The sequence below is a fragment of the Desmodus rotundus genome, chromosome 11 (genome assembly GCF_022682495.2).
Source record: "Desmodus rotundus isolate HL8 chromosome 11, HLdesRot8A.1, whole genome shotgun sequence".
In the NCBI taxonomy this organism is placed as follows: domain Eukaryota; kingdom Metazoa; phylum Chordata; class Mammalia; order Chiroptera; family Phyllostomidae; genus Desmodus; species Desmodus rotundus.
Window position 1 is genome coordinate 8,914,788 of NC_071397.1, and position 26,103 is coordinate 8,940,890.

The 26,103-nt window shown below is 49.3% G+C and overlaps 3 protein-coding genes across 6 annotated transcripts in view; 1 reads left to right on the plus strand and 2 right to left on the minus strand.

Moving 5' to 3' along the window:
• USP49 (ubiquitin specific peptidase 49) overlaps nt 1–12,479 on the minus strand; it is an 84,747-nt gene extending 72,268 nt beyond the window's left edge. For both annotated transcript variants that reach the window (XM_053914252.1, XM_053914256.1), the window contains exon 1: nt 12,344–12,479. The gene's annotated coding sequence lies outside the window, so the exon portion shown is untranslated. The remainder of the gene's footprint in view (nt 1–12,343) is intronic.
• MED20 (mediator complex subunit 20) lies at nt 32–21,818 on the minus strand. Of its 3 annotated transcripts, none has more exons than XM_045193372.2 (4): nt 21,700–21,818; nt 12,344–12,498; nt 7,706–7,959; nt 32–5,821 (listed from the first exon to the last, which is right to left on the minus strand). In XM_045193372.2, the coding sequence occupies exons 2-4, from the start codon at nt 12,486–12,488 to the stop codon at nt 5,606–5,608; spliced, it is 615 nt and encodes a 204-aa protein (XP_045049307.1). In that variant the 5' UTR covers nt 12,489–12,498; nt 21,700–21,818; the 3' UTR covers nt 32–5,605. The 3 variants fall into 3 exon arrangements, with proteins under 3 accessions (XP_045049307.1, XP_024413389.1, XP_024413391.1); XM_024557621.3 differs by lacking the exon at nt 21,700–21,818 and adding an exon at nt 15,845–15,980; XM_024557623.3 differs by lacking the exon at nt 21,700–21,818 and adding an exon at nt 15,596–15,733.
• Nucleotides 16,071–24,520, plus strand: BYSL (bystin like). Its single transcript, XM_024557616.3, has 7 exons — nt 16,071–16,335; nt 19,407–19,569; nt 21,706–21,844; nt 22,158–22,291; nt 22,873–23,033; nt 23,209–23,311; nt 23,838–24,520. The coding sequence occupies exons 1-7, from the start codon at nt 16,071–16,073 to the stop codon at nt 24,181–24,183; spliced, it is 1,311 nt and encodes a 436-aa protein (XP_024413384.1). The 3' UTR covers nt 24,184–24,520.
• The last annotated feature ends 1,583 nt before the right edge of the window (nt 24,521–26,103 follow it).

Genomic DNA, 26,103 nt, shown 5'->3' on the forward strand with positions numbered 1-26,103 from the left:
TTTTTGATAATTCAAATATGAAACAACCATGCAGGGTAGCAAACAAAAGGTTTTATTGTAGCTTCAGAGTCAAGAGCTGAGACAGTTCATCAATGAGGAATGGAAAATAGAATCAGAACACTGAGCTTTCTTTAAAGACACGACTGGTTACAAGTGCAATCATGATACACATGGCATTAAAAAAACAAAAACGGGTCAGAGACAGCCATAACAAAGGCCCGGGAGTGCGGGGAAACAGGAATGGATGTGCTCCACAGAAAAGATATAGTCATTTGTACCCCACTTCTTTTTTTTTTGAAGCCCAGACCCTTTAGTTTATAGGAGAACAAGTAAAATTTCACCACTATGAATAAGAGATGGTCCACAGAACTGCGTTCACTAATCTGGTTACAAAAAAACCCTATACAACAACTATGTTCTCTGGAACCTCTCACACTGCTTGTGTTCTATTAAAACAACACTGCACCGGACAGTTTTAACCTGCTACTGAGCAGTAATGACCGCATAACCTCCCATCTTAAACATCCTAAGCAAACATCAATACCTTCAGCACCACTTAAAAGATGCAAGTGCAGCCCTGGCTGGTGTGGCTCAGCGGACTGAGGGCTGGCCTGCAAACAGGAAAGGTCACCAGTTCGATTCCCAGTCAGGGCACATGCCTGGGTTGTGGGCCAAGTCCCCAGTTGGGAGCATACAAGAGGCAACTGATCGATGTATCTCTCACACATCAATGTTTCTCTCCCTCTCTTTCTGCCTCCCTTCCCCTCTCTCTAAAAATAAATAAATAAAATCTTTAAAAAAAAAGAGAGAGATGCAAGAGAAGAACAGAGACAGCATGTCCTTATCGACAAATAAGCATCATTATTCCCACTTTACAGAGGAGACCCAGAAAGGCCAACTTGACTGATGTTGCGAGGCAAGTTAGAGACAGTACTATGGCTAGCACCCGCCATCTGTCTCCGAACACATGTTCGCTTCCTCTTTAGGCTGCCTCAGAGGAATTGTCATGGCAAAAGATTTTTAACCTTAAAACAGGTCTATGCCATCCGATGGGGCAGGAATGTGTTGGGAAACAGAACAGAGAATAAAAGAGAATTAGGAATCTTTGCCCTAATAGTTCCAAGAATTTTTTTTAACCTGCTAATTTCATCACAGGGAGTAGGAACTATTTCTCTACCTCAGCAATCACCTCCTTATGAGAAAATATACTCATTATGCCAAATTCTACCACACCAGAATAATTTTCAGATCCCACGGAGTGTATCATCATGGAAGAGTAACTTCTGGGGCCAACCAGAAAGCCATAAAGATTGCTTCATCATATTTACTCCCACGCATTTCTAAAAGGCTCTGTGGATGTGTATAAAGATACAAGAGAAGGGGGAACCTATAGGAAGGACAAGAGCAATAAAACGGTCCAGCTTCCAAGAAACTGAAAGAAAGGCCCGAAGGACTACAAAGTGAAGGAGGAAATTCGCTGGAGAGAACCCCAGACGAGGTGTCGAAGGGCACGGCAAGGTCTGGCTCCTGATGAGCCAGCTGGGCGTATCTCGCCCCTGCTTTATTTTTGTCCTCCTGCTGTCTCCCTTCCGGGAATCAGTGTTTGAATCACAAACCTTTGCCACAACTCCAATGAGCACTGTAAATCCCCTTCTCCCAAAACTGGGCATATCCACACAACTGTGTCCAGCTGCAGGGCATTTTAAGCCTCGAGTCTCCCCTTGGGGGCTGATGACCTGTGGGAATGTTGGAACCCCTGCTTTAGAGTCGTAGTCCCTGCATACTCCAGCACCAACTACAACAAACTCCCTCCTTAAGCACAAGACTCTCCCCACAGGCTTGTCTGGGAGGGAAAGGGCAGGTATGTTTTGTTTTGATTTTTGTCTTAAAAGTTAGTAAGAAAAGGGATGAAATACACAGGGAAGGGATTGCAGTGGATGAGGCCAAGTTAAGGCTGCAAGACCTCCAGGAGGGATCGAGCAAAGATGTCAGCACTGATAGTCAAACTAGCTGACCTCAAGGTCCCTTCTAACCCAAGAGACTGAATTTGGAATGCTCTACATGATGACAGAATCTCACCTTGGGGAAAGTCCACCCCCCCAAGAAGTGACTGCTCAAAGGTCAACGACACCGCCCCCTAGGAGAGGACCCAACTTGTACTACAATCTATTTCAGCCACTCCACAGGGCACTTGTAACCAGTGTCTGCAGCCCAAGACGCCCAGAGAGCAGCAGATATGGGGAGGGAGGCTGTGGCAAGGGAAAAGCAGTGCCAGGAGTTACAGGTGTGGGCTTGGAGACAGAAAGACCATACATATCAGTCCTGCATGGCTCTGGACCTGTGAATGTCCTCAACCCATTCAGCCTATAGCCCTTCCTACATAGTTCTTAAAGAGCCTCAACTTTCAAAATCTGAAGACATGTTTAAGTGGACATTTCTAACCACTCCTCTTACCTGCCAGGATTTGAAGATAAAACTTTCACTACCTCATGCTAAAGCCTCAGGAGCGAATAGGGGACACGCTGGGTGGGGAGGCCCGCTGGTGGGGAGGAAAGCAAGCGGACGCAGCACGGACCAGGTGCACAGGGAACCAGAACAGCACAGGACAGGCAGAGCAGGAGCCGCCAGTGGGTACGAGAAATGGACTAGACACAAAGCAGAATACAGTGTTTTCCCAAATCCCAGTATTTGCCTCCTGCCTCCACAGGTTTTGCCATTTCCAGGTGTTACCCGACTACAACTTCACAGTTGTCTTTAAATGGACTCTTTTTCAAAAACCCTCATCCTAAGGAATAAAGAACTGGTTATATTTTTCTTTAATATACATTAGAATAAGACAGAAGCGCTAAAGTACAGACGTTTTTCACACTCCATTCGCAATCACCTGGCACCACACAGAGGCCCAGGTGCCAGACCTGCACGCCAGGGCCCTGGCTGTGAAGTCTGCTCCTGATTCCAGCCTCACCTCCAGGCACAACCTCGCCGAGAGCCACCGCTCCCCATCTTACAGCGAGGGGGAGCTGGATGGGCCCTGCAGCTTCCCCGTCTTGCTCTGACAGTCAGGGTGGGCAGATTTCTATGTGGCTCTGGCAAAGGTACCCACACCAAGGTGACTTGTTATCAGGGTCCCAGAAATTTCCCAGCTTCTGCTCTTTTGGGGGTAGCTACAGACAGGGAAAGAGCTACCACATTTGGAAGCAAAGGAAGCTGGGTAGAAGACAGTCTAGTGCAGAAGGAAGAGCATGAGACTGGAATCCAAAACATATGGCATCTCCATTTAGCAAACCCGCCTAAGTTTTTTTCATTTTTAAAACGAGGATAATCATGCCATTTTTCCTTAAATGTATGCATTTGCTCCTCAGCTTTCACTCAGTCTGAACTACAAGAATGTGTATGCTGACAACCCTAGAATACTCCTGAAAGCCCCGTTCAGACTTGCACACAAAAGCTGGAGGACATTTGGGCCCTTCTCACTAGTTCCCGGCTCTGCTCTGGCAGTTTTGCAAGTGGAGGCATATTTGTTAAAATGTACTGCATTACCTGACTTCTTCAGTGGTAAACTTTCTTTAACTGACACAGAGGACAGGCGTGGGTAAAAGCACCTAAAGCGGCAGTTCTTAAATCTAGATCGGGGGTTCACTGGACTTAGAGCTGGTCAAACGCACACTCAAGTAACGGGAAAGGCGAAGTACAGTTAGGGAGTTTATGTTGTTTTTTAGGCTTTAGGGAACAGAATCCCTCCTTACAATGCGTAAGTCTAGAATCAAATTTACCACATTCAATCTCCATATATTATCAGGAACACGTTACGTTCAAAATGCCGTCTCATCTCATAGGACTGAAGGCAGCTACAGAAAAATACAAACCGATAAATCTGGGTAACAGCCAACACAAATCAGAAGGCCAAAAACATTATTAGGTCTGTGCATTTTATTGTGTGTAATGATATCTGAAAACACCTCATTTTCAATATAACATAAACAAGGAAACAAGGGGAAAGTGAGAACAAAAAATGCAGATGACAGGTCCTGCAGTTATAAAGTGGAACTGAGCTTCCTGCCAGCCAAAGCTAAAAGGGAAACATGACCAGTATCAGACTCTTGGTGTAGGGCCCTTATGTCTGAAAACAATCTCCCTCTAGGTGCCTTCAACAAGGGACGGTGTCGGTGAGGACGGTACAGCAGTACGCACAGTGACACGTTTCCTGAGACCACCCCCGACCGTGCATCTCCGTGTTGGCTGACCAAACACGTGGCAGCAGGAATGGGCCAGGCAGGCAATGCACGTCAAACGCACAGCTCGGAGGCTCAAATGAGACGAGGAGAAAGAACTCGGGAAACCTGAGCGCAGTGCCAGTACCAGGTTAACTGTACCAATGCTAAGCTCTGGGTTCATGAGAACTGGAGAGGCCTAGATGCTGAGACTTAGGCCAGGGGTTCGGACCTGACTTCCTGGCACGACTCATCCAGCTAAATTGAAAGGGGCTCTGGCATCGGCCTCGTCCCAATCCAGTTCATAAACAAAGGGCCTAGTTACAGGGGGCGCTAACTGCAAAATAACAGCCAAGAGCACTCCTGGGCACGTCCACTGAGCTCCAAGTATCGGAGGCCACTAACTGGACCCTTGCATCCATTTTCTCCTCCATCCTTCAGTCACAGAAGCCCCTGGGTTTTGACTGGGCACGTGACTACCCAAATAAGAGGCTCTATGTCCCAGTGTCCCTTTCCACAAAGCGTGGCCATAGTGGTTTGAGCAACTCCAGGTCACATCCTTCAAAAAAGAAACTACTTTTTCCCTCTTTCCCCAGTGGAATGTGGACACGGAGCTGATGAGTCTGCTTTGACCCTGCGGCAAGGACAACAACCTGGGGGTGGCTGCACAACAAGATAAAGAGAAACCGAATTCCTGATGACTCTGTACAGTTCAATCTGCCCTGGACCATCTGACTACCTCTGTACTATTAGAAGAGGGAAAATGAAATTTCTGCTGGGTTCTCTTTGCTATAGTGGCTTGGCCTGTGGCCTCACATAATTCACAACAGAACTGAAAGGCGTCAGAGAGACAGACTTCAAAGGACTCAGGCAACAACCTAGAAAAGTCAACTCACAATTCACTTCCACACACAGGTCAGAAAATGACATCCATAAAACAAGGTGGCCGCCTACTCCTTCTCCAGGAGAGGTGTAGCCGCATCCTTTGAGCAGCGGAAAAGGCCTTTATTACAGCACAGCCCAGACATGAAATGCAGCCTGTCCACCGTGGCTAGGCCACACCTACAACAGCTGGAGACAGCCTACTTGCCCCACCATCACTAGGCAGGGACACCACTGTCCTACCTTTTCCCCTACAGCAGGAAAGCGCCCAGCTTCTCCACTCTTCATAGTTACCATTCTTGAGGACAGGCCAAGTCCAGTACGGCGTAGGGTGAAATCGGGGGGCTGTGTGTGAGGGTCAGGGGCGAACAGTCCAGAGCCCCGGAACAAAAGCCATAGTTGGGAACTGGAGAGGGAGAGAGGCCTCCAAGTCTGCCCTGGGTTTCTGGGGCTCGGGGGCCTGAGGGTGTGGCCCCTGCTCCTCCTCTGGAGGCCTCTGGTGACAGAGCTCCCTAACGAATCCCAGCCACCGGCACCTGCTGCTGCTTGCGAATCTTGTTGAAGAGCTCCATGTACTGGACCATGGTATCTGCGGGGCCGTAGACCGTGTCATGTCTGTTGCCAAACACTGTGGGGGCCCCTGGAGTGTGGCTGCCTAGAAAACTCTGTAGGAACTCGAGCAGCAGGCTCCAGCAGTCGCTAGCTACCACACAGGGGCCATACTCCACCTGGGGACCAAAGGAACAAAGAATGAGGGTGAATGTAGGCAAGGATGAGGGCTTCTGCTTCCCTTGCACCTCTTACCTCTGCTTCCATGTTCCCCAGCCCCAGGCCAAAGACTCGCACCTTCTAGCACAGTGCTGCCGCACAGGAAATAGTCAGCCCAAACCCCAGGGATTTTCTGCACCACCACCACTCCCTTTAGGCCGTCTTTGAAATTCTCATCTTGGAGTTACCAACCCTCAGCCCTGCCCACAGATGCAAAGGTGAATCTGGGCCCCCTTGGATTTTCTCAGAACTGTATAATCCCTACCATGCTGAAAGATTCAAGGAGAGCTCAGGAAAATGTTAAGAAAACAAAGAGCGGGAGAAAGCATGTGTATGCTGGGGATGAGCAGAACGCAAAGCAGACAAACATGCTCATAAGCCTCTTCAAGGCCAAACATTATTCCCCAGGTAAACCCAGCCGGCTCCAACCCTAAGAACTAATTTCCTGACCAATGCAGCAGGGGCCAAAGGATACACCTTCAGCTTTGTCATTCCTCTCTCTTAATTTGTCACTGGAGAGATAGCAGGGGGAAATCACCGGGAACCTGGAGGAGAAACAGGAAAGGAACATCTGGGGTGTGCGAGACTATAAAGCTGGAAATGTGGAGGATAAACTGTGGGTCCCCGATGGGTCTCAGCCAATACAAGGTGTGTCGCGTGCAAAAAAGAGTCAGGAAATCTCGGTCCTCGAGGACCCTGGAGCTGCAGAGCAGTAATTACCACTAATGCCCTTTTTCCACCAGAGGTGCTTTTTAGGGATGCTTAGCTCTCCCCACGTCCCTGCGTTTGAAGCCCCTCCTTCATGCTAGTCCTGGAGGAGGCATCGCAATCCCCCGAGTCAGCAGTGCCCTCACTGGCCTGAATCCCCAGAGCAGTCTGTGCCTCCTTCATGGCATTTATTATAGACCAGCTTCAAAAAGTTTGTGCCCTGGATGCTATGGCTCAGTGGATTGAGTGCTGACCTGTGAACCAAAGGGTCACCAGTTCGATTCCCAGTCAGGGCACATGTCTGGGTTGCAGGTCAGGTCCCCAGTAGGGGCCGAGTGAGAGGCAACCACACACTGATGTTTCTCTCCCTCTTTCTCCCTCCTTTCCCCTGCCAAAAAATAAATAAAATCTTAAAAAAAAAAAAACCAGTTTGTGTTTCAGCCTTGCTAAATCACAAATTTGCAAAAGGCAGGCCCCATTGCTTACTTTATTTTTTTTTTTATCTCACACAGTGCGGGACACATGGTCGACTGTAGACTCTCACTGGTCCCAAAGCCAGGTACTGTCACACTCTCTCTTTGCCTTCTTCAGTATATACTGAAGATGTGAAGTCCTAACACACCCCCTCAAAGACAGTCATCACACCCCCCCTTTCCATCACGAAAGAAGGTGAACAGCCTAGCAAAAGAAAAGGTACATCTTCGCTACACAACTTTTGAGACTCGCCTTAAAGCATACTAAGGAGAGGCATATGGACCTGCCCCCCAAGTTAACTGCCCCAGGAGTTACCCTGGTCTGCTCCAGTCCTTCCTGTGGGAGGTGACTGGTCCCCCACATCATAACTCACCTGCCTCCTTTGACTATCCCTTCCCTTCTCCAGCAAGCCAGCCTTCCTATTCTACCTGCGGTGAACCCAGCTTCCCATTCCCATCCTGGGCTAGATAGAGTCCCAGATGATTAAAGAAAGGTCAAAAGGTGCAGGGGGCAGAGCGGGTAGAGATGCTGTGCGCTGGAGACAGGGACCAGGTAGGCACGAACACCTGTGTGCACACAGAGGGCCGTGGGAATCTGCAGAGCCCTTTGCCGAGCAGCCCCTTCTGCACACACCGTGCTCCTGTGTTTCACCAAGGTCTTACCTCTACAGAGATGCCTCGGGCACTGGGTCCCATTGTGACCGTGCCCACCTTCACTAGGAAGTCACAGTACTGGTAACGGGTACCCCGGGTCTCAATCTTGCTGGCCTTGGCACTCTGGAAGAAGCCCTTGAGCTTCACCATGAGCACATCAAAGTTGGTGTCGGCAATGAGACAAGGGCCATTCTCAAAGAGGGCGAAGCAGCTCAAAGGGTACTCTGAGTTGTGCATCACATACATCAGCTTCCCGGTCTGACCTGCAGGGACAGAGATCCCACTCAGCGTCAAGACCTCCTCCGCCAGCAAGCCCTGGCATAGAGGCAAATGTGGGGACAAGGCCAAATGGCAATCAGGCCTTACCTCAGCAGTCCTGGGGCGGAGGCAGTCTTACCTCAAGAAAAGGCCCCTTACCAACAGCCTTTTCTGGAGAAAACGGGTGAGGCGGCATGTGGTAAAACCCACCTGCTCTACAGAACAAGGTGGGGGCACACAGGGAACTTCACTAGCATCGGTAACAGCTGAATTTTTTATTTTTGTTTTTTAAGATTTTATTTTTATTTTATTTCTTAGAGAGAGGGGAAGAGGGGGAGAAAAAGAGGAAGAGAAACACCAACGTGTGGTTGCCTCTCACTGGCCCCCCTACTGGGCACTTTGCCCACAAATGTGCCATGACTGGGAATTGAACCTGCAACCCTTTGGTTCACAGACCGGCACTCAATCCACTGAGCCACACCAGCTCACAGTTGAATTCTTAAGTTGAGTGATGGGCTCACAGATGGATGCTTAATGATGATGATTAGTAACTCACAGGGACTTTATACATAGTTTTTTACACATGAAGTTTTTTATATAATCGTACATTACATAGTAAGGAAAATCAAATAAAAGTAACAGCATTTCAGCAGGTCAAACGAAGCAGACGCTCTTTTCTGTCCACTCCTACCTTCCCCGGCCTCCCCCTCTCTGAAATATAAGAAGTGGCCCCCGAGACACAGCAGAGGGGAGTGTCTGAGCATGGGCTGGCAAGGTGGGGCGGAGCTGAGCTGCTGCTGGCTTGTCTTCCACGCCCAGGAAACCTGGACTTCATTCTAAAGGCAACGGGGAAGCCTTGGGCAATTCTAAGACATCAGCTGACTTAGGGAGCTAACACTGCACCACAGCAGAAAGAACTCAGCCTCTGGAATCGAAAGATCTAGTTTCCAGTCCCAGCTCACCCCGTCCAGTCTCTAAGAAATGATTTTTCTCATTGATCACTACAGATTTTCTGCAAGAAGAAAGGGAAGCTGTATGTATTTGGTAAGGTGGGTAATGGAAAGAGGCAAAAAATGGAAAGCAAGATTCCTCTCTCATACATTACAAGAGTTAATGGATAGACTGCCACAATCACAAATATTTATTAGGTGCTTAAACTATTCCCAACACTGTCCTAGGGTTTAAGAAGCATACAAGAGGAGGACTTAGTCCCTGGCCTCGAGAAGCTGCCAATCTCACTAGAGATAGGTGAAAAGCTTTAAAAAAGACAATAAACAAAAGTGCTTACACCTGGGACAGACCAGAAGTCTTTTTTTGGAAGGAAGGAAAGATTTCAGGGTAGGAAGAGATTAAAATATAGGCAATAGTCAGCAGGAAAAACTTGCATGGAAAAAAGAGAACCTGAACTAGGATATAAAGAGAGGGCAGGATTCAGCCACACAGAGAAGGAAAGAAGACACTGTAGACAGAGATGAGAGTGGAGCAATGGGAGAGAGAGGAGAAGGGGGTTGGGGAGCAGGAGGCATTGTGACCTCTATGCACACCTCCACCCTGCTGTCTCTTGCTGAACACAACAGGTTCTGCACAAACCTCCCTGCACATCCCTCCTGACTGTGCTGCCAGCTCACACCTTTCACCTCCCAGTAAATCCACTCCAAACTCTTCAACCCTCAAAAAGACATCCAAAGCTGATCTACATTCTGTTCTTGTGCAAACTCCCTGTAATTACATACTCAGTTCATACCAGTCTGCAGGTATTCTTACTGTCTTGAAAATATTTTGAAAGTCAACTAAGGTTTTTATTTTTAATACTGAAAAAGGTACTCCCAGTTGTTTACAGACAATACTATTATTTAAATCACAACAAAAGTACTTTCTTTTTTTAAAGATTTTATTTATTTTTAGAGAGAGGAAAAGGGAGGGAGAAAGGGAGAGAAAGATCAATGTGTGGTTGCCTCTTGTGCACCCCCTAGTGGGGACCTGGCCCACAACCCAGACATGGGCCCTGACTGGGAATAGAACCAGTGACCTTATGGTTCGCAGGCCGGCACTCAATCCACTGAGCCACACCAGCCAGGGCCAAAAGTACTTTCTTATCTGCACAAATGTGTGAAGCAAGCGGAACCAATGTTACTGTCCCACTTTTACAGATGAGGAAAACGAAGCTTATGGGTCCCAGACCAGCAGCGGCAGCCCCACATGGAAGCTTTTTAGAAATGCAAATTATCTGCCCCAACCCAGACCTACTGAGTCAGAATGTCTGGGAGAGGGGCCAGTGACCTGTGTTACCAAGCCCTCCAGGTGAGGCTGAGGCTGGTCAGTGTGAGAAGTACGGATCCAAAGGCACAGACCCAGCAAGCAGCAGAGCCGGAACTGCAGGTCTTCTGACCCCAAGTTTATTGCGCCTTCCACTCTCCTCCACTGCCTGCTGAGAATGTGTTGTCTCCCCAGCTGGACTGCAGCTCCTTGAAAATAAAGGTCCGGACAGGAGGAAAATGGAGCCCACACCAGGCAATTTCATTCAAGTAGTGTATCCATATACAAATGTTTTGTTTTCCAAATGCTTCCATAACCATTGTATCTTTTGATTCTTACGTCCTTCCTACTAAAGGCAAAACAATGGTCTACAGTTACATTGTAAGTTTATAGATGAGGAATCTCAGTACAGCTCTGAGCTACCATTTATTAGAGGTTTATTACGGGACAACCTCAGTTCTGGTGCTTGCATGTATTAACTTATTTAATTAGCACAGCAGCACTAGGGGGTAAGCCCCACGATTATCTTCATTTCACAGATGAGAGAACTGTACTGAGAAGGGCGCACAAGCAGGACCCTCACCGGATAGTTTCATCAGAGGGCATTTAATACACGAAACAAAATACAGCAAGTGGAAGAACTGAAACCCCAAATGGAAATGATGAGGTCATCCAAAGATCAGCAGCCCGGGGGCCACTCCCATCCCTAAGGCCACAAGGAAAGAGAGAGGAAGTGCTGTCAGAGAGCCAGGGGCGAAGACTGACCAGCAGGAGCTAGAACCAAGAAGACATAACCCAAGACACTGCCCAAGGCAGAGGGAGAGAGGAACTGTGGTCCCCCTTTCTCCCGTCCTCTCATTTTCCCCAATGCCTCTCACTGGCCAAGGGTAACTAAAAGGGGGCCTGGCAAATGCAGTCTGCAGGGGAAGTTCAGGGAATGGATCTATGGGGAAAGAGGAAAATGACCAGCACAGACACAGTGGAAGGTCGTGGGGCTTACCCAGCACCGCAGTTAGTATGTGGCAGAGCCAGGACTCAATTATCTGGTTCATGTCAAGATTTCTTTTTAATTAATTAATTAATTAATTTTTTACAGAGAGGGGAAGGGAGAAAGGGAGAGAGAGAGAGAGAGAGAGAGAAGGAGAGAGAGAGAGAAACATTGATTGGTGCCTCTCACACATGCCCCAACCGGGACCTAACGCACAACCTACGCATGTACCCTAACTGGGGACCAAAACCGTGACCTTTCGGTTTTGGGACGATGCCCGACCAACCGAGCCATACCGGTCAGAGCCATAACTAGATTCTTAATCACTGTACTATGTGACCATCCAAGGTAAAGCTACTGCAGAACCCAGGCTCCCTAACGCATATTCAAAGGCCCTCTTCGCCCCCTTACCATCCCCACCAGGACCACCCACAGCCATCTCACCTCTTAACACATTTCAAACAAAGGTCAATTCATTGGTCAAAGTGATGCTAACACAGTAGCCACAGCCACTGTCTGGGTATGGGAAACAGGAAGGCTTTCTGCAAAAAGTTCTAAAAACTAGTCTATACAAAGACTTCTGAGCTTACGAGAGTCTTTCTCAAACTGCAGAGTGCATAAAGAACATCTGGGGAACTCATGAAAATGTCGATTATGAGGCTCACAACACCAGTCGGTCAGTCAGTAAGCAGAGAGCCAGGAAACTGCACCTTTAACAAGTAACCCAGGTGAGAGCCCGGCCAGGTAGCTCACTTGGTTAGGGTATCATCTCTATAGCCAAGTCTGCGGGTTTGATCTCTGGTCAGGGCACACGGAAGCAGCAACCAATAAATGCAAAAACAAATGAAACAACAAGCTGACGTGTTCCTCTCTCTCAAATCAATTAAAAAAGAAAAGTAACCAAGATGATTCGGATGCCATGAGGAACCAAGCCTCTGAGAAACACTGCTTTAAAAGAGCAAAGTGCAGAAAGACTGGAACAGAGTCCCAGCCTAAGAGATGAAGGACCAAGCATTAACGAATTCAAAAATGCACCGAACACACATTCAAGACCACCCTCAGGAGAGCGGGAAGGTGTCAATGACCATGAATGTCTGTCAACTCCAAGCCAGGCTGCGGCCATCCTGCAGACCCATCTCACTGACCTTGGCTGCCAAGGGTGGAGGCAGCGGTGTGGTAGGTCTCACAGTCCACGCAGAATGTTCCTTGCTTCTCTGCCCCAAGCATCTCCAATTTCCGGGTGAGGAGCTCCACGGTCTGCTGGACACTCTTGCCCTCGGCCACAGGCATCTGTGACACACTGGAAGGGAAAGAACCAAACCATCAGTATCCAAAGACACACGTGGACTCACTGAGCCACTCGGTCACGTGCACAGTCACAGCTCAGTGGGACCTCAGGGATCATCTACCACAACCCCCTTATTTCTAGATTTTATTTACTTATTTTTAGAGAGAGGGGAAGGGACGTTGGGAAACACCGAGGTGAGAGAAAAACACGTATCAGTTGTTTCTCACACACCCCCAACTGGGGACCTGGTCTGCAACCCAAGCATGTGCCCTGACCAGGTATTGAACCAGTGACCTTTCCGTTTGCAAAACGCCCAGTCGACTGAGCCACACCAGTTAGGGCACGACCCTCTTACTTTAATATTTTCATTTATGTATTTATTTATTTATTGTGAGCCCTCCCACCACCAAAAGATTTTATTTATGTTTTAGAGAGAGAGGTAGGGTGGGAGAAAGAGAAGGAGAGAAACATTAATGTGGGGTTGCCTCTCACACCCCCTACTGGGGACCTGGCCTGCAACCCAGACATGTGCCCTGACTGGGAATCGAACCAGCGACCTTTAGGTTTATAGGCCAGCATTCAATCCACTGGGTCACACCAACCAGGTCATGACCCCCTTATTTTAAAGATGAGGAAACAGAGGCCCCCAGTCCCTAAGAACTAGATAGAGACAGGATTCAGGACTCTTACAACATGCGGTGAACTTCCCGTCACACCAGAATCTCCCGAGTGTGGCGTGTGCGCCAACATTCAACAGAAGCAGGCTGACCGTTAGATGACACCGAGTCGTGTCCTAGCATTTCCCTTACAATTATTTCAGGTCCGACTATATCAAGGAGAAAGCTTCAATTTGCAGTTAGTGTGTTTTCCCCAACTCTCCGACACAGCAAATTCAATGGGTGTGCCTCAGCAGGCACGCTGGTGTGCCACGGAATTTTTTTAAAATGCAACACCTGACTATTTAGTCAGGGGCACTGACCTCTTTTCCCTTAGACTGTCAAATAAAAAAATGACAACAGCCAACGCAACAAGAGCCATCGGTGGGAATGAATCAAAATTATACCTATATTTTTTGTCAGATCGGCAGGAAACATATCTTTTGGTGCGCTGCGGAGTTTTACTCATTAGTTCGTGTGCCATAAGATGAAAAAGGTTGGAAATCGCTGCTCTAACACTGGTGTGCGCTGCCGAGTACAGTAGCCAAAAGCCACACGTGGCCATTTACAGCCAACTAATAAAACGAATTAAGTTAAAATTTCAACTCCTCACCTGCACTACCCACAGTAGAAGGCTCAGTAGCCACGTGGGGCTGGGGGCTAGTGTAACAGACAGCACTGACACAGAACCTTCCCACTGATGCAGAAAGTTATATTCAACAGCCCTAGCATCTAAGGTAAAGCCTCGAGTCTGTAATCTCTGAGAGAGGCGAGAATGTAATCAAAACAACGAAACAAAAAATGTCACTTCCAAGATTTCCTTCTATGCTAGTGAAACTGGCTCCCCCTTTAGAGTGGTAATTATCAATCACCAAGCCCCAACTATGTGCCAGAAAGCGTCCAAACGCCTGCAGATAAATTAACTACATACTCTGAATCCTCACAACAGCCCTAGAAGATGTGCTATTATTTCTCTCCTTGTCCCAAATGAGAAAACTGACGCACAGAGAGGCTGACTGACTTGCACAAGGCCACACAGCTTGGTGCAGCCAAAGCTCAAAGTCAAGCAGGCCGGCTCTGTGTCTGTGCCTTCACTACTGTTCTAGACTGCTTCCCTTAAAAGGTAGTTAAAATACCTTTAAGAAAAAAACATAGATTTAAAAGAAAACATTAATAAATAATAGTACAGGTGGTACTTAGTTACATAAAAATCAGAAAGGCAGTGACTGCATTTTGAGTAAGGCACTGCGTTACTTCAGGATCCACCAGCCAAATGAGGCGATAATGGTAGAGTCCCACTGCTGATACAAAGTGTCACTACTCTCCACGGGAAAAAGTACCGACAAGGAATGATGATGATGCGCCTTATTTTGAAATGGAAGAGCACCCCTAACATGATGCTGCTGGGGTAGGAAGTCCCAGGAGGCTGGAAGAGTTGATAAGGGTCCCAACAGACCCTCTGCCCGCCTTCTCTACTGAAAACAACAGCGGCTTGCGGGGTTCCAAGCCCCTGCGCTGCAAACTTGCTGTGCCACCCCTCACACGTCTCCCTTGCACTAGGGGACTTAGAGGAGGTCCGTGGTATCAAATGTGGGAAAGAAAAGTGCAACCCCTGACAAACCTGCAAGAGCCTGGGCTACCAGGAGCAGTTTCCAAAGGCCCTCCTAGGAGAAGCCTGTAGCCACCGACCTCAGATAGCCTGGCCTCCCCCAAGCCTCTCTGATTGGAAATGCTCACACTGACTGATATTTCTAAAAAAAATAAAATAAAAAAGCCCTGAAATTTAGCATTTTGCAACTAATGCCTCTAAGAGCATTACTTACCCACCTTTCCCTGCCACCGTGACTTATAATACGTTAGCGATAAAAAGTCCACAGAACTAGACGAAAAGTGTAGAACACATGTCCTGAAGAAATGATGTGCCTAGAACCCCAATCTTCTAATTCCCAATAGCTTTTTCCCCCTGTGGACCCCAAGATCTGAAATGGCCAAACCAGAACCAGACAGAGGCTGGTCTAACTACATTTACTGGCTGTAGGGAGGGGCAGGCGAAACCCTTTGAAAAGGGATACTGTCTCCTTCTGACCTATCCCCAAACCCTTGCAGCCCAGCCTACAGATGGGCTCCAGCCCGTACATCCTATTTCCGATCCTTAACGTTCCACCCCGGGCCGCACCTGCAAGAGGAGGTACCAAGAAAATGGGAAGGAGGTACCCAACCCTGATGGGTTCTGGGATGAAACCCGGGAGGAAGGGGCGCATGTCTGAGGAGACAGGCCCGGAGACTCCACCGCCCTCACGGTGTCCCCCTCACCCACACAATCTGAGGACTTTCGTGCTAAACTCCTGAGGGACGGCAGACCCAGTTCCCGATCCTTCTCCCGGGTACACTCCAGGCTCCGAGGACCCTTCCCGGCCCCAAGTCCTGCCCCACAAAACCCCTCGCATTCCTACCAAGTCACTCCCATGGTATCGGACAAGGAAGGTGGCCGGGACTAACAGTTGAAACGCGTAGCCCTCCGGCCGCGAACAGTAAGTGAAGCCCTGCACAGCAAGCGTCCGCCGAGGTGTTGCGGAAATTACGTAAAAACAGAGCGCCCAGTCGACGTACCACGAGGAACAGGGGCACGTCTAGGCGTCACCTCGGTGACACCTCCCTTGGTATCAGCCCGCATGCAACATCCTGTGCATAAATCCACAAACCTTAAAGAAGTGAACGTTAAATGCAGCAAGTTTATTTGGGAGTCTAGCTGCAGGCAGTGAGTTCTTAGCATGTGGAGCGTCGCTGATGGCACTCCTGGCCTCCGAACTGTGGGCGGCGCTGTGACCTGTGTGGCCTCTCAGGAGCTGGGAGTTCACCGCGCAAGCGCAGTTACGACTTCTTCTTCGTGTCCACGTGTGAACTGTCTGGGCAGCTTTTCCGAGAAAAATGCCCAAATTTAAGGCGATCAGCGTGGTGGGAGCTCAGGAAAAACACGCGCCCCTTGCCGAGCAGATTCTGGCTGGGGGCGCGGTGCGGGCAGGGGCCCGTGAGAAGCGGCGGGGTCGCGGAACCGAAGAAGAGGAAGAGTATGTAGGGCCCCGGTTGACCCGACGGATTTTGCAGCAAGCGCGGCAGCAGCAGGAGGAGCTCGAGGCCGAGCATGGGACTGGGCGCAGGCCCGCGGCGCCCCGGGAGCGCATCACGCAGCTGGGTGAGTGTCGGGGATGGGTCCGAGGAAAAAGGAGGTTAGATGAGGATGGAACGGTGTCGGACAGGGGAATAGCTTGGAATTAAAAAAAAGAGGGGGCATAGTACTCTCTTACAAAGGTAATGGAACGGGAGACCCAGCCCTGGAACGGATTTGGGATATTCAGCGCCCTCCACTCCCACTACCAGGTTTAGGCCTTGTCTTATAGGTACCACTGAAGTTAGTCCAACCAGAAGAGATTGCCCACACCAAGTTCTCCTAGTATGCATTTGTTCTATAAATACTTACGGATGTCTGGTAGTGCTTGGTACTGTGCTAGGAGTTTAGAAGGTTTGGAAAGTTTAGCAAGGTAGATATGTGCCTGACATCAGGATTTTACAGTCTAGCCCAGGAGAGAGTAGACAATAGGCAATGAGAATAATACATTCCATGGTATAGTTTCTTCTGATAACAATAGCATGGATCTTGGGGGTCAGGCTCCCCCAGATAGCATGACCTTTGTGCTGAGACCTGAAAAACGAGTGGAGAGTGCCCTGAGCAGAAATAACAATATTGTTTAGGGCACAAAGATGGAGAAAAAGTAAGTAAAAGATGATCAATATTTTCTTATTAGGGTGGGAGCGTTGGCCTCCCTAATCCGTATCTCAGATCTCTTTGCTCAGAGTCAAACATTGGCTTCCTGGCTAAATATCTTTACTTGGCTTCTCAGACATCACATTCCTGTGTTACTACTTTCTCACCTCTCAGTATCCTTTGCTGGCCCCCTTTTGATCCCCAACCTCTTACTGAGGAGCCAGAGGGTTCAGTCTTTGGACCTCTTACTCATTTCCCTGGTGCTGTCATCAGTTCCATGGTTCAGATACCACCTATTTGGTGACTGCTCCCACCTTTATATATTCTGACCTCGATTTCTTTCATGAAACCTATTTCTGTTGCCAATTTGGCATCTCCAGTTTGAAGTCTAATAGACATTTCAAACATAACATGTCCAAAATAGACCTTCTCACCAAACCTGCCAAACAGTTAATAAGTATGATACCTTTCCATTTGCTTAAGACTAAAACCTTGGACTTGTTTCTTTCTAATTCTACATCTGATGGGTTGGGAAACCCTGTTGACTCTACCTTCAAACTATATCCAGGATCAGACCACTTCTCACCACCTTGGAACACCATGCTCTTCAAGCCACCACGATCTGGCGCTCCCACCTGGATTATTGCAGTAGCCTCCTCATTAATGTCCCGTAATCCCCACAGCCTGCTCTCAGCTCACAGCTAGACGAGTACAGAGGTTTGCAAAGCTCTATGTGATCTGCTTCCATTGCCAGTCTGACTTACGCTTTCCCCATTCACTCCCCCTTACAAGCTTAAACATGGCCAGTTAGGGCCTTTGCCCTGGTTGCTCCTTCTGTCCTTGTGCAGCTGCAGGCATACTCCCGCATTTCTTCACCTCAGAGAGGCTTCCCTGACCGCTTCATTAATAATAACACCCCCACTGCTGTCTCCCCAGTCCCGGCTTCTCCACTCTGCTCTACTGCTTTTGCCATATGGCTTGTCTTTTAACCTCTTAGGTGTTGTGATGTCTGTCTTCCCCCACTAGGATATAAGCTCTGTAAGAGCAAAAGGTTTTGTTTCTCTGGTTCACTAAAATATTTCTAGCACCCAGAACAGTGTCTCTTGTATAGTAGGCACTTAGTGTTTGCTGAATGGACTGTGTAATGAATGGATTAATGAATGATGGTGAGGTGTGTAGAAGCCAAATCTGCAAAAGCCTTGGAGGCTGTTCCCAGGATTTAAAGCTATCGTAAAGACAATGGAAAACTGTTGGAGAATATGGAGACCAGTTAGGGGATCACCGAATTAATCCAGGCAAGAGAAGATGCTGACCTAGGGTTAGACAGAGCTGTGAAAGATTTGAAAGATATTCTGGCATGACGCGGAATTGAGTAGGACTTGGTGATTAATTGGATGTGGGGGGGAGGGCGGGAGATGACACAGGCCTGCCTCCCTGGGTCTGGCGTGGCATCGAGTTGGTTGTGTCAGGTACCTCGATGTAGAACACGGTGAGTACAGTGAGCAGGACAGATCTAGGAGGAAAAGAGAGTGGATTCGGCTGATGATAGGTGAAGTTTGAAGTGCCCGCGGGTCATGCAAGAGTGGCTGTACAGGTGGTAGCTGGACTTCCAGTCTGGAGTGAAGGGACATCTACCTACAACCGCGTGCGCTTCCCACCCCCCTCATTTAGCTTTTACCGCACACTCCCTCTGTGAATGACCTGTTCAAATGCAACATTTTATCTCCCTGATTGGAGTACTGTGGCCCTTACCAGATGCCAACCAGCTGTAGCCTTCTACTAATCAGTTATTCAAACGCATTGGTCCACTGAAATCTGAGCTGCACTGCCTGACCTCAGGGCCTTCCACGGTTTGGCTTTTTACCCATCCAGCCCTCTTTCTTGCGGCAGCCTAACGGGACACTCTTGTAGCCAAGCCCATTTGCCAGTGTTGTAACCCAGGTTTGGAATATGTTCCACCTGCTCCCATGCTCCCCACTGAGAGCCTAACCAGCCTCTGCACTTACCTTCTAAGTGCCTGTGGTATGTACTGCCTCGACCATTCATTTGGCATATAGTCAGGCCCTGCCGTGAGTGTAGAATACAGGCGAAGAGTGCACAGTGTAGATCCAGACTGCCTGTCACAGGCACATGACCTAACCTTTTTTTGTGCTTTAGTGTCCCTATCTGAAACTGGGTATAATAATAGCACATACTTCTTGGGGGTGTGAGGGTCACATACAGTGTTTAAAACCGTTCGTGCTACCCGACCGAGTACAGTGTGTTAACTATGAGGTGTTGGCACCGCTGTCTCATTGGTTCATATGTGTACATTTTCCTTCTCAAGCAGGATTGTAAGCCCCTGGTGCAAGAAGATAGCATGTGCACCACTATTTCACTGCACACGCCTGTGCCTGTTACAAGCACATGTGAGGCTTACACTGTCCACGGTGGTTAAAGTGACCTCTAAATCCCTCACCCACCACCTGCCTCTCTCATCCATTTTATCTCCCCTCCTCTAGGTCCAGGAGTGCCGCAAGATGGATCGGATGACGAGGATGAAGAGTGGCCCACCCTGGAGAAGGCTGCCACGATGACCGGGGTGGGCCACCACGCAGAGGTGGTCGTGGACCCTGAGGACGAGCGTGCCATTGAGATGTTCATGAATAAAAACCCTCCTGCCAGGTAGGGTTGGCATGGCCTGGAATTTGGGGTCTGGGTCCTGGTAGCAGCTTGCCACAGGGAAGCATATGGCCCATTTGATCTCTCCTCCCTTTGGGGAGGGCCTGAGCACAGCTGATTGTGGGGAACCACCCTGGTAACATGGACCCGTCCTCAAAGGGCCGTTCTGAGTGAGAATGACATGGACTCGGGACGTCTGCGCCCACTCTGTCCACTCTTCAGAGCTGCTCAGATCACCTGGGAGAACAGCTGCCTGGCCTTCTTATGTTTCTAGGGAGACATGTCCCATCGCATTTGCTCTTTGTATGCTCGGTTTTCCTAGTGGTGACCCTAATTTCCTTAGTAAACGTCCTTCATACCCTAAGCTTCATTTTGTTCAGGATTTTTCAGCCTTAGCGCTGTTGGCATTTGGGGCTGGATAAGTCTGTCTTGTGGAGGCTGTCCTACTAGCAGCGTCCCTGACCTCTACCCACTGGGCACCAGTAGTGACCTTCCCCCATTTTTGATAACCAAACGCGTCTCAGGCATTGACAGATGTCCCCTAGGGGGCAAATTCACCCCCAGTGAGAACCACTAATTCATTCCCATCCATAACAAATGCCAGCGCCAACACACGCAAGTATTCAAGCTCCTGTGGTCCAACTCCTGAGCATGTGGGTTTTAGCCCAGGGGAGGGGAGTCTGGGAGAAGGGCCCCCAGCCACTTCGTTCTGACCCTGTGATATTAACACGACATCAGTCTTGCTTCTCTACGCTATTTTGGGTTCATGCATCTCTCGTTGCTGATAATACAGTGAAAAGAAGGGGAGGCTGAGTGATAAGGTCTGTGGCAGTCTATCTGAGAGCACAGAAGGAGTTCCTTTCCCAGACCGATGCCCAGCACCTGACATAGACGTCACACAGTGTATACTGGGACTTGTGTGCTCGTCCCACCAGGGATCCTCTCAGTGCCTTACAACTCCTTGTTAACAGCTCACCTAACAAGCTTGGCAGAACGGTTTTCCAGCCTGCGGTGAACAGGAGAATAAAGCTATAGAGACAGGAACTCCTGAGAGTCCTGAGAAGTGCTGCTGGCATCTTAGAAAGCAGGCCTAGACCCACGTGAACTCGGCGGTCAGAGGCCATTGAGTTTGGCGGCACATTGCAGTGTACTCAGGAGTGCCCACACAGCTAGGGTTTCACTCCCTGCGCTGAGCGCGCTGAGACCTTGGGGTAGTGACTCCCCGCAGTGTCTATCTGTGCGCATGTCGAATAGGGGAACACCCCCTCACACACGTGTTGCACGGACTGTGTAAGGTACATCTGGGAAGGCCTGTACTCAGTGCCTGGCCTTGAGACCACCCTCAGAACAGGAGCTGTTTTAAATATACTGTAGCAGCTTCTGAGAAGCCATTCTTATACCAAAGCTTAGTGTAATGAGGATTCTGAATCATCACAATAAAAATTCTGTTTGATACACTTTTCAAGGAGGCTGAGAAAAATAATTAATCTTAGAACTACTTGCATACATTTTAATAAAATGGTGGGAGGTTTGTGCTCTGGTGTTTTTCTAAAGGAACCCAGCTACCTGAAAGCAGTGTACAGCTCGGATGAGAGTCACTCTGAGATGAGAGGCCAGACCGGGGTTTTGTGGTCGGGGGGGCCTCAGTAGGTTGCCAGCCTGTGAGGAGTGTGTCCGAAACAGGCAACACTCATTACACATTTATGTAGAAGCAGTAATTCATTGAATCCTGACATTGACTTTATGAGGTAGGTACAGTTATCATTACCGTTTGACAGATGAGGAAACTGAGGCACAGAGGGGCAGAATCGCACGCCCCAGGTCATACAAGAATGAGTCATACAGCAGTGGGACGGCCAGGATTTAAACCCATGCAGACTGGCTTCAGAGGCCAGGTTCTTAATATGCACACAACTGTCTGCTTCCTCCTAAGTTGAACGACTTTCAGGTCATTTGTGCTCTGCGGCGATCCTGTGGTGGGTGGGCAGGCCCAGAGGGAAGCTGGGGTCAGCCCTGGAAAGATGACAGGTTCACTGGAGCTCATAAGGGACTGCGTGCGGAGTCTAGAGCTTCCCAGACTGTGACCCCAGCACTCCCACCTACTTCCCTCCCTTTCCCTCTGCACCCCCTTACCCTCAGGCGCACCCTGGCTGACATCATCATGGAGAAGCTGACTGAGAAGCAGACGGAAGTCGAGACAGTCATGTCGGAGGCGACAGGCTTCCCTGTGCCCCAGCTGGATCCCCGGGTCCTGGAGGTCTACAGAGGGGTCCGGGAGGTACGAGCCGGAACACCCTCACGGGCTGTGGGTCCCTCCTGCGGTTTTGGATGCTCACGCGGCATACACAGAAGGCTGGTGGCCAAAACAGTCTTAAGTCAGAGTGTGTGGGTTCAGAGTCCTGCTTGGGGGCTGTGGCAAGTTTCTTAACTCTCTGGTTTCAGTTTCCCTGTCTGGAAAGCGAGGATGGTAATAGCATCTCCTTTTATGGTGGCCGTGAGGATAGAGTGAGTGAATATGTGGCAAGCACCTGGCAAGCAGTACACAAGTACGTGTTAACAGCAATGAGGGTTTTACTTGCTCACCCCCCCAGGTATTATCTAAGTACCGCAGTGGGAAGCTGCCCAAGGCATTTAAGATCATCCCTGCGCTCTCCAACTGGGAGCAGATCCTCTACGTCACGGAGCCCGAGGCCTGGACTGCTGCTGCCATGTACCAAGCCACAAGGTAGAGTAGATGGGGGTTAGAATTGCCCTATGTCTCTAGGTAAGGGCTGGGGCGTGGAAAGTGCAGGCTTTGCTCCGCTTTGCCATTACATTTTAACTTGGCCTCAGAGCTGTCTGTTGTGCTTATTTATGTCATCTTCCAGCTTTTCCTGTTTCATGTTTTGGGGCCAAGACCCTGTTGAGACTCTCCTGCAATGAGTTTCTAGGGAAGAGGCTTATAACTACAGGACTACAACTCTGGTGTGTCAGGTGGCCTCAGAAGCCTGTGGCTGCCCGGACATGCTCAGGTCCCTTGAAGGGTAGAGAAGACGACCCACAATCGGGGGAGGAAGGTGAATAGCTGAATAATCATTGGTTCGGGAGTGCTCCAGCTCTCCGTGTTCACCTGTTTGGATATTTCTTGTAGCCTGTCCTGTTCCCCCTGATCTGACGTGGGTGTGGTGTGCACACAGCTCACACACTCGCACAGACCCCTCAAATCTCTTGCATACACCATTTACAGTGAGAGTTAAAGGGCCAGCTCCAGACCATCAAGTGACCTGGGATCTCCCTGCTGCTGCCCCCCCTTCCCCCCAAAACTAGGATTTTCGCCTCTAACCTGAAGGAACGCATGGCCCAGCGCTTCTTCAACCTTGTCCTGCTCCCCCGGGTACGGGATGACATTGCTGAGTACAAACGACTGAATTTCCACCTCTACATGGCCCTCAAGAAGGCCCTGTTCAAGCCTGGAGCCTGGTTTAAAGGTGAGAACCCAGGAGGCAGTTAGGAAAGGGAGGGGCTGTCACTCCTGTAGGTGAGAGCACTCAGGTTGTTGACTTGGAAGGATGGCTGTCTCTGCAGTAGGCAGGGGTGCTTCCTGCTATACCTCCTTTCTTCTCACCTTGGGCTCCAAGTGACTGCCCCTCTGACCCTCCCCAGGGATCCTGATCCCACTGTGTGAGTCGGGCACCTGTACCCTCCGGGAAGCCATCATCGTGGGTAGCATCATCACCAAATGCTCCATCCCCGTGCTACATTCCAGGTAGTGTTGGTGGGGAAGGAGGAGGACTAGTCAGTGGACTCAGCAGAACTGGAAAAGTTGGTGGGGGCAGCGGGGAGAAGGAGCTAATGGTAGCCCTGGATTTGTGGCTCATCGAAGCCAGTAAGTGTGCCATCGCTCCACTAGATTGTAAATCCCGCAAGAATAGGGCCCCAATGCCTGGCACATGGTAGGTGCTCAGTAAATAGTCGAATGAATGAGTAGAGAATATGGGAAGGAAACAGGCTGAGGGTGGAAATGTTGAGGTACCTGGACATACTGTAATAGAATACTGACAAGCAGTCCGAGCCAGAGGTGGGGACTTGTGATGCATCAGCACAGAGATAACTGGAGTGCAGGGAGGATGATCAAGGCTGCATAGCTGAGAGGACAGCCTGAGCTGGCCGCTCTTAGGAATTGTAGGGGCTGGCAGAGGAGAAGAGGGAAAGAGCACAGAGAGGGAGAGGGAGAAGTAGAGTCTCTTCCCCAACATTTCCCCACCCCTAACCCGGCCGCACCTTCCTGCCAGCGCGGCCATGCTGAAAATTGCCGAGATGGAATACAGCGGTGCCAACAGCATCTTCTTGCGACTGCTGCTAGATAAGAAGTACGCACTGCCCTACCGGGTGCTGGATGCCCTGGTCTTCCACTTCCTGAGGTTCCGGACGGAGAAGCGCGAACTGCCTGTGCTCTGGCACCAGTGCCTTCTGACTTTGGCCCAGCGCTATAAGGCAGACCTGGCCACAGAGCAGAAGGAGGCCCTCCTGGACCTGCTCCGGCTGCAGCCCCATCCACAGCTGTCCCCTGAGATCAGGCGTGAGCTTCAGAGTGCGGTACCCCGAGATGTGGAAGATGTGCCCATCACCATGGACTGAGGAAATAGTCCCTCATCCTGGTCTGAGGGGCATGGGAGGACACCAGGATCCCTGTTTGGCGACTAACGGTGACACTGAGCCTTTATAGCTGAAGACCCAGTTTTGGGCAGTGACAGCTCACGGGCATCCTTGACTCCCCAGTACCTGGCAGGGAGGACTGAGCGTCTGGCTGGCTCCTTTTCCCACTCTAGGCCGTCATTCCTGCTCGGTTCTGGAGCCTCTTTGAGATTCCACACCCAGCATTCCCACTGTCCGCTGGGGCTCAGAGTAAGTGCTTTTCTCTCCGGCTGTTGTGCCACGTCAGTGGGGTGTGGATAAAAAGGCGGGTGTTTACTGAGCTTCTGTGCTTTAATGTGATCAGTGGAGATCTTCCTGCTTTCCCTCTTTATCTGGAGGTAGGAATTACTCTTCAGGTTCCTGTCTAGGAGTGCCTTCTTACCCACTTCATGCAGGAACCCCTCCCTGTCCTTATTCTGCAGTCTTGCTTCTCAGGGCTGTACACAGCGTGAGCTCCCCGGGGGCACAGTCTCCGCCTTTCCCCGGCATAGCCTGCTTTGGGAGAATGCCAGCAACCAGGATGGTTCAAAAGATGGTGTCTCAGCTGTGGATGGAAGAGTTAGAGAAAGCCCCTAGAGGAGAAGGGGAATAGAGGCCAGACAGGTCGGAGAAGACGACTGGCTGTGCCCAGGTCTGGGCCACCACCAGACAAGTTCGCTTTCTAACTTTTCATGGCTGCTGAGACCAGAGATGGGCAAACTAAGGTCTTATGGCCTATGAGCTAAGACTGGTTTTCACATTTTTTAATGGGTGGGAAAGAAACTTTTTAAAACTACTTTGAGATAGGTGAGAATTACACGAAATTCAAATCTCACTGGCCGTAGTTTTACGGGAACACAGCCACTGCCGTCTATTTGCATGTTTTCTGCGGCTGCTCTGATGCTGCAGCAGCAGAGTGCAACCCTGCAACCTGTTTGCCTTTGAAAAATGTGGACCTTTCGCAACCCAACTCATATAGTTGGGGACAATAGGGTCTCATAAAGCAAATAACCACATGTATTTATGTGCAGTTTTGTCCTTGAGAAACACATGAAGTCAGAAAACCACACCCAGCTGAACCAAACCAGACACACAGAGTGCACGCATCTCCACCATGTGGGTTGGGAGTCACACCCACATCTGGTGTTAAAATCTACCTCCCACATCCTTCCGATCGCTTTCCATAACCTTTCTTCAGGTCTTTTTGAAGATAAAGGATTATGTTTATGGTATTGGGTTGGCCAAAAAGTCGGTTTAGTTTTTTCCATAGAAGACACATTTTTCACTTTCACCAGTAGCTTTTATTGATTTGGGTATTTTGAGTGTATCAGTTCTCTCCCACATGGTGTAATATTGTCATCATTCAATGCCTCGACTTGATCGCTGTCAACTTCAGCTGACATCAGCCAGTGAGGAATCTCCAGGACGAAACTGCAGACCATTTCTGACACGTTTGATCAGTCACAGCACCTTCTCCCTACACTATTCAAATCTTTGCCTTCCAGTTGCCTTTTTACCTTTCGTGAAATGATAAAGCGTAATATGCTGAAAATGTTGCTTATTTTCTTCTACCTTTAATATTAAAATGGCCACCCAGAAATTCACCAGTTTTTTTTAATGCACACTGATGGAACAGCTGTCAGAATACAGTAGCAAAATAGTTTCGAATGAAGCTGGAGATGACTTAAGTGCTACTAGCCATCTTACCAAAAAACCAAACTTTTTGGCCAACCCAATGTTTCTTCAGTGTATAAAAAGTGCTGTCCTTTTTAAAAACTCATTGTTGTGCCTTAAGCCCACACATGAAGTCCTGTGGGTTTTATTAGTTTTGCATAGTGCACTGATTTTTAGGGATGCATGTGTTCCATTATAAAGTAAAACTGG

What these genes read in the sequence shown, in the direction of transcription:
- MED20 (XM_024557621.3), bottom strand. Translation starts at nt 15,915, where the DNA reads ATGCTAAGAACTCACTGCCTGCAGCTAGACTCCCAAATAAACTTGCTG. An exon ending in TTAACGTTCACTTCTTTAAG is followed by an intron (nt 12,499 to 15,844) that starts GTTTGTGGATTT and finishes TTTCCCTTCCAG; the next exon opens with TGTGTCACAGATGCCTGTGG. An exon ending in CTCCACCCTTGGCAGCCAAG is followed by an intron (nt 7,960 to 12,343) that starts GTCAGTGAGATG and finishes CTGTCCCTGCAG; the next exon opens with GTCAGACCGGGAAGCTGATG.
- BYSL (XM_024557616.3), top strand. Translation starts at nt 16,071, where the DNA reads ATGCCCAAATTTAAGGCGATCAGCGTGGTGGGAGCTCAGGAAAAACAC. An exon ending in GGAGCGCATCACGCAGCTGG is followed by an intron (nt 16,336 to 19,406) that starts GTGAGTGTCGGG and finishes CCCCTCCTCTAG; the next exon opens with GTCCAGGAGTGCCGCAAGAT. An exon ending in GCCTGGAGCCTGGTTTAAAG is followed by an intron (nt 23,034 to 23,208) that starts GTGAGAACCCAG and finishes GACCCTCCCCAG; the next exon opens with GGATCCTGATCCCACTGTGT.